This window comes from Oncorhynchus kisutch, unplaced genomic scaffold (assembly GCF_002021735.2).
Source record: "Oncorhynchus kisutch isolate 150728-3 unplaced genomic scaffold, Okis_V2 Okis03b-Okis08b_hom, whole genome shotgun sequence".
Lineage (NCBI taxonomy): Eukaryota > Metazoa > Chordata > Actinopteri > Salmoniformes > Salmonidae > Oncorhynchus > Oncorhynchus kisutch.
Genome location: NW_022261980.1, coordinates 1,002,618 through 1,010,712, shown reverse-complemented (window position 1 = coordinate 1,010,712; position 8,095 = coordinate 1,002,618). Strand labels below are relative to the sequence as shown.

Here is an 8,095-nt window from a genome sequence, read left to right as displayed (position 1 = left end):
CTCTGTTTCGACCAACTGTTTCGACCAGCTCTTATACTGATTGACAGCACATCATCGATATCGAAACATTTTTCCCAAACCCCACGTATCTCTGGAAGATCAATGAACGCCTGCGTATTCGTCACACTGGTGCGTGATCCCCAAACCTGGAGCGTCATCAACATAGCAATTATAAACTAGAGCGGGTATATTGTCTCTGACCGAATGGGGACATTTGCCATGAAATATTTTTCAGACATTTTAACATATTTACAGATAGGGTAATTTAATAAGATAAAAAATTGCGACAATTAGAATTTATAACTACATACGCTAGTCTCGTTCACAATCTAGACATGATATGTCTATGGTATGCAGTCGTGCCTTCGGATCGCCGTGAACGCGCATGTCATGTTCGCTGCAGATATTCTTCCTTCAGCGAAGCGCTGCCTGTAAGAATCCAGACGCTGTGTGTTTGGACACTGACAGCGAAGGCAGCCTATTTCACATACATGTACACAACCTGCTATTTGATTCAAACCGACTAAAGATTATCCTCCACCTCCGCGGCGTTTTAGCGGACATTCGGAGAAACAAAAAACAAGCCGCTGGCAGACAGACTACAGACGGATGCAATTCCCAGCAGCAGTGGCGAGTTAGATGGAGAAACAGAGGGTGGACGAGTCGCTGTCGTAAATAATTAAATATCCAGGCATCTGTTGAAGCTAAAATAAGGGGAAAATGCATCTCCACCAGGTGCTAACGGGAGCTGTGAACCCCGGTGACTGCTGCTATTCTGTGGGGAGCGTCAACGACATTCCTTTCACGGTAGGTTTTATTTTGATATTGAACTGATCTGACGCTGTTTGGGAGACGATGATTAGCTACCTAGCTGTCAGCGATAGCATCCTTGCTAACTAACCAGCGCTAGATAGCATCTTGGCTAGCCATGTACAGACAGAGCGCTAACAAGATTCACAGAGTCGTCTGCATGAAGTGCACGGATATATTCGCGGGTAACGTTGAGTCAGGTCTGTGAGGCTGCCAATCCACCACATCATTCATTCGCTCTGACATTAACGTTCAGCATTAGCCAGCTAACCGTGGGTGTTCAAGGTTATCCTACGGTGTTCGCAGAGGATATAGAGCCAGAGCTAATGTTCTGTTTATTTGCTTTGGTCCTAAGACGGAAAGCCTGTCAGATGACCTTTATGATGCTGCGTGTTACAAGGGTCGACAGGGGAATTCCTTTGATGTTTTTACGCAATCTCACATGTAACATCGATAATAATGCAGTTTTCTTTCCAGCATCCAAACTATACATTGAATGATATGATTGAAACGCCACACCTATCCCGGGGCTAGGGCTTGGTGTGTGTGTGTGTGTGTGTGTGTGTGTGTAGTGAGCGAGACTAGCTAACATTGGCGTCAGTGTGTTTCATGTATCATTAGCTCGAGCGGCTGTCAAGCTAGCATCAGCTGTGCAGGCGGTGACGTAGACAGCTAGTTGGCATCCTTTCAGAGGTTGCGTGTTATTCTGCGTGCATCATATCGCATTTACTATCCATCTACTATCCATATGAATAATATGATAGTCATTTGGAAATATAGTAGTTTGTCAGTGCATTTTCTCATTTGATGTTGGTCACCCTCAAAAATACCCCCCCCCCCCATGTTCATAGGATCCCCTTACAAACAGGCCCTCCAAATGAAATCAATGGTTCCTTATTTTGTTCATTAAACAGACCAGACACACCAACCTGATCAGTCAACACACACACACATTTTATTGTAAGAATATAATGGAATAACATTTTTAAAAAGTGATATTTTGAAACAGAGCCCAAGCCCATGCTGTTTTCATCTGTTTCATATTTTGCCTACTATCACTCCTTTGTTAGGGAGCAGGCGTAGGGTCTTAACTTTGTCATGATATTGATAATAGCAATCCTATTTTCATGTGAGTCCGTGTTCATATTTGACAACCTCTGCAGGCTTTTGGAGTTGCCTATACCGGATCGAGCTAAATACTAGCCCTACTGTTGATCTAGGTTACATTATAAATGGGGTGCTTCGAGCCCTGAAAGCTGATTGGCTGACAGCTGTATACCACGGGTATGACAAAACATAAAACATTTTTTTTTACTGCTCTAATTAAGTTGGGGCTTTGTGGAATATGGCCAATATACCACGGCTAAGGGTTGTATCCAGGCACTCCGCATTACGTTGTGCATTTGAACAGTCCTTAGCTGTGGTATATTGGCCCCCTCAGGCCTTATTGCTTAAATATAGCATGCTAAATGTTTCAGATCAGTGATAGACGAGGAAACAAAGATATTCCACCTCCACTTGTTTTCCCAGCCAGAGAATGAACCATTCTGTATACAGACAGAGAGATTCAGTGAAACAGAATCACATTGATGGATTAAGACCCAGTCTTTTGGTCTGGGGTCAAGTGAAGAGCAAAATCATCCACTTGTTAAGATGCATAACATGCTGTCACAATGTTCTGATCAGTGATGATGAATTTTAAGATACATAACATGCTGTCACAATGTTCTGATCAGTGATGATGCATTTTAAGATACATAACATGCTGTCACAATGTTCTGATCAGTGATGATGCATTTTAAGATACATAACATGCTGTCACAATGTTCTGATCAGTGATGATGCATTTTAAGATACATAACATGCTGTCACAATGTTCTGATCAGTGATGATGCATTTTAAGATACATAACATGCTGTCACAATGTTCTGATCAGTGATGATGCATTTTAAGATACATAACATGCTGTCACAATGTTCTGATCAGTGATGATGCATTTTAAGATACATAACATGCTGTCACAATGTTCTGATCAGTGATGATGAATGAGCCAGCTAGACAAGATGATCATGAGCAGCACTCACTGCAACTTAGCTAATGTTTCCACAGCCTAATTGTAGCCCAACCAATATCCAAACGGAGATTCAGTGAAAATAAAAATATGACTGATTGATTTATCAAGTCCCCACGCTTGTTTCAAAGCAGCGTGAAACAGTGCTGAAATAGTTGACCAAATGTATTATAACAATTAGATGACTTTGGGAGTGTCAGTAAGCAACAATTTGATGCCTTCGATTGCATTAGCCTACTTTATTCCAATATTTCGTCATTCAGTGATATTTATTTATTTATTCCCACAGTACTTGTTTCTGGATCCGTCCAGTTGTCATGAAGAAAACAGTGCATGTGGTGGGCTAGCCTATGTAATGTAACATGCCTCGCAGAGTTTACAACTGGCAGGACAGGAGGTCAATCAAACTCAACCTAAACAATATATCCAACCTGGACTTAAGTAATCCATTGTGGGACTATTACAATACATCAGTCATGAAGAATTTGAGGAATATCCACTTTGTTAGATCAGATTTGTTGAATGTGCACCAGTCTGGTCAATGGAACAGTCTGTATCCATTGGCACCTTTACCGGAGTTATAGTAGTAAAGGGCGCTGCCTAGCAACCATCAAGAGCTTAGTGCCTCAGCATGATGCATATACAGTACTAAGCCGTAGGCAGAACTTTACCTCAATCATGACTAGGTCGGTTGGCGGAAATAAAAGCATAGGCTTTGTTGCTTGCAGTACCTTTCATATAAAGAAAAGTAGACGAAAAGTTGTCTGGATGCTAAAGTTAGCGGGAAAACGTATTGGTTTGAAATGTGTATTAGTGTCCTGCCTGACTATCCTGGTTTGAAAGGTGTATTAGTGTCCTGCCTGACTATCCTGGTTTGAAAGGTGTATTAGTGTCCTGCCTGACTATCCTGGTTTGAAAGGTGTATTAGTGTCCTGCCTGACTATCCTGGTTTGAAAGGTGTATTAGTGTCCTGCCTGACTATCCTGGTTTGAAATGTGTATTAGTCTCCTGTCTGACTATCCTGGTTTGAAAGGTGTATTAGTGTCCTGCCTGACTATCCTGGTTTGAAAGGTGTATTAGTCTCCTGTCTGACTATCCTGGTTTGAAAGGTGTATTAGTGTCCTGTCTGACTATCCTGGTTTGAAAGGTGTATTAGTGTCCTGTCTGACTATCCTGGTTTGAAAGGTGTATTAGTCTCCTGTATGACTATCTTGGTTTGAAAGGTGTATTAGTCTCCTGTCTGACTATCCTGGTTTGAAAGGTGTATTAGTGTCCTGTCTGACTATCCTGGTTTGAAAGGTGTGTTAGTGTCATGTCTGACTATCCTGGTTTGAAAGGTGTGTTAGTGTCCTGCCTGACTATCCTGGTTTGAAAGGTGTATTAGTGTCCTGCCTGACTATCCTGGTTTGAAAGGTGTGTTAGTGTCCTGCCTGACTATCCTGGTTTGAAAGGTGTGTTAGTGTCATGTCTGACTATCCTGGTTTGAAAGGTGTGTTAGTGTCCTGCCTGACTATCCTGGTTTGAAAGGTGTATTAGTGTCCTGCCTGACTATCCTGGTTTGAAAGGTGTGTTAGTGTCCTGCCTGACTATCCTGGTTTGAAAGGTGTGTTAGTGGCCTGCCTGACTATCCTGGTTTGAAAGGTGTATTAGTGTCATGTCTGACTATCCTGGTTTGAAAGGTGTATTAGTGTCCTCTCTGACTATCCTGGTTTGAAAGGTGTGTTAGTGTCCTCTCTGACTATCCTTGTTTGAAAGGTGTGTTAGTGTCCTGTCTGACTATCCTGGTTTGAAAGGTGTGTTAGTGTCCTGTCTGACTATCCTGGTTTGCTGCCAGCCCGACAGAGCGGGAAGTTACTTTGGTCTATTGATTAATACATGAGTGATGTTTGCGTTCTCTGTCTTGAAATTCCTTTTTGTAGCCTGTGTCTGTGTTTGTGTAATAGATTGCCTATCCCTCTGTGAGTGAGTGAGTGAGTGAGTGAGCATATGGAACAATTCTCTGTATGACTGTGTAACAGAGTAGCAGGCTATCTGAAGTACAATAATGATATGATCATAGAAATCCCATTAGAAGTGGGCCTATTATATGGATATGATGACCTGTAAGAATTGACCATCTGCTGACAGTAGCCTGAATGGCTTTTGGCCAGCTAGCTTAACAGTGAAGTCTATCTGATACTATCCTACACACAGCTAGCTTAACAGTGAAGTCTATCTGATACTAGCCTACACACAGCAAGTCTATCTGATACTACCCTACACACAGCTAGCTTAACAGTGAAGTCTATCTGATACTAGCCTACACACAGCAAGTCTATCTGATACTATCCTACACACAGCTAGCTTAACAGTGAAGTCTATCTGATACTAGCCTACACACAGCAAGTCTATCTGATACTATCCTACACACAGCAAGTCTATCTGATACTATCCTACACACAGCTAGCTTAACAGTGAAGTCTATCTGATACTAGCCTACACACAGCTAGCTTAACAGTGACGTCTATCTGATACTAGCCTACACACAGCTAGTCTAACAGTGAAGTCTATCTGATACTAGCCTACACACAGCTAGCTTAACAGTGAAGTCTATCTGATACTAGCCTACACACAGCTAGCTTAACAGTGAAGTCTATCTGATACTAGCCTACACACAGCTAGCTTAACAGTGAAGTCTATCTGATACTATCCTACACACAGCAAGTCTATCTGATACTATCCTACACACAGCTAGCTTAACAGTGAAGTATATCTGATACTATCCTACACACAGCTAGCTTAACAATGAAGTCTATCTGATACTAGCCTACACACAGCTAGCTTAACAGTGAAGTCTATCTGATACTAGCCTACACACAGCTAGCTTAACAGTGAAGTCTATCTGATACTAGCCTACACACAGCTAGTCTAACAGTGGTCTATCTGATACTAGCCTACACACAGCTAGTCTAACAGTGGTCTATCTGATACTATCCAACACAGCTAGTCTAACAGTGAAGTCTATCTGATACTATCTTACACACAGCTAGTCTAACAGTGGTCTATCTGATACTATCTTACACACAGCTAGTCTAACAGTGGTCTATCTTACACACAGCTAGTCTAACAGTGAGGTCTATCTGATACTATCCTACACACACTGAGCTGCAGCATCTCAGAGCTGACGAGAGGGAACAGCCTAAGCAGGATTTGAACCAGTAACCCCTGCAGTGTCAGGGTAAGCTGTTCCCAAGCTGCTGCGCCACAAAGCGCCAGACCCCCTGTCAGAGACGGTAGTACATTACATACTGTAGTTATATGGGGAGGCTACAGTACCTGTAGTGGTACAGTCTCCGGGTGTGTTATTAGGTCGGTTTCACTGTGTCCTATGGGTGATGTCTTGGGCCTCCAGGAAATTAGCTTTAAACTGCAATATTTTCTGTAAGCCTCATGACAAAATGTGTAGAATAGCATTATAAAACTGCAAATGTTTCTCTCTGCACCATGGCAAAAATGTGTTGAAATGCAGGAAGGGGAGCGGAGGTTAGTGCTATATGCGGTACACGAGTTTCAAGTTTGGGAAGCAAATTTTAACCAAAAAAATTCTTCTTTAATGATAAAGCATTCCATGCATCGCATTTGCAGACTTTTGTAAAGAAGCCTATTATTCCTAATGTGATCAGTAGATTGGATAGTCATAATTTAGGCTGATAATAACTCTTTTCACAAAACAGACTGTTCAGTGGGCTTTAGGCTGTATCAGATACATTTGTTCTTTCTTTGCATGGGAAAAATGTTGCCTTTTATAAACACATTTCATGCAATTGTACTAAACGTTATATTACTGGAGACATTAGGGTCATCTTTTTTAATGACTAAAATGACAGGGTAGAATACTCGGCTGACTGACAAATCAGATCAATAAAAACGTTGTCTCATCCATATAACAGGCCTATGAGAAGGGGAGACCCAAATAACCTACAATATGACATCTAACCTGGAGGAGGAAATTATTGTCCAAAAACTAACTTTGATGTGGCACTGACTGACCCAACAATGATAAACAGTGAATTTTTGCTCAATCAAGTTGAGAATTTTCATAACTGTAAAACATTAGTCTTTTCACTGTCTTCTCTTGACAGCAACAGCCATTTGCTTTCCAAACGGTTTCCCCTGATTGTATTTAGAGAGATATGAGAACCTCATCATTGCTCACAGCAGCTGCTTGTGGTACATAATGTTGGCCTCTGTTTGAAACTTGCTCGAGAGGGAAAATACTAAACACTTTCACGTCACTCTCACACACATGGTTGGTGCTCAGGGCGTTCTTTATATTCAGACTACTAAATGCTATTCATAATAGCATACAGTGGAGTGATTTTGAACCAGCTGCTTATAGTATGTGGTGAAACAACCATGGGAATGGAACCTAAGCTAGAGGCTACTTGCTTTGGGACATAGGCTAGCATAACATGGAAAACATGGTAACAGTTTATTGTAGGCACATTCATAAAGACTTTATAACAGCCACATGAGACATTTGCTTTACAAATGCATTGGCCTTACAAAATGGTGCATTTTGATGCCATGTGGTGGAGAGATACAGACGCTGGAATTGGGGGTGTGAGCAGGTGGGTCTGAGCAGGTGGGTCTGAGCAGGTGGGTCTGAGCAGGTGGGTCTGAGCAGGTGGGTCTGAGCAGGTGGGTCTGAGCAGGTGGGTCTGAGCAGGTGTGATGCAGTTGATCTTTGTGTGATGTTGTCGTTTGTACGTGTATGTTTTGTATTGTTTAAAATAATACAATTCCATCTTACACTAAATGATGAATGCATTGGCCTATACTACTACAGCTGAAAGCATAGGCCTAACGACTACCATTGTGTTCCATCCCTGAGGGCTGGTGGCTCAGTGTCTGTTTGTGTCCACAATGGCACCCTATTCCCTATATAGTGCACTACTTTTGACCAGAGCCCCATGGGATCTGGTCATGCACTAAAAGTAGTGCACTATATAGGGAAAAAGTAGTGCACAATAGGCCGTTTATGTAGCCCTCAGAGATGTCAGGGTCCATTTCATGGGAAGAAACCTCCAGAACCACACTAGGTCTAACGATGTACCACTCACACGGAGACCCTTAGGGCTCACCCAGGGCCCTGTCTTTAACACACACTCACACCGTGGCATAGCGACTTTTGGCCATAAAATGATTATATGAAAGCTGATAAATAAAACTGTT

At 42.1% G+C, this 8,095-nt stretch overlaps 1 protein-coding gene across 10 annotated transcripts in view; it reads left to right on the top strand.

The window, feature by feature from the left end:
* Nucleotides 1-381: 381 nt before the first annotated feature.
* The window catches only part of LOC109877903 (dmX-like protein 2), a 104,190-nt gene continuing 96,476 nt past the window's right edge, over nt 382-8,095 (top strand). For all 10 annotated transcript variants that reach the window (XM_031812345.1, XM_031812350.1, XM_031812347.1 and 7 more), the window contains exon 1: nt 382-807. In XM_031812345.1, the coding sequence (XP_031668205.1) occupies nt 721-807 (87 nt within the window). In that variant the 5' untranslated portion in view covers nt 382-720. The remainder of the gene's footprint in view (nt 808-8,095) is intronic.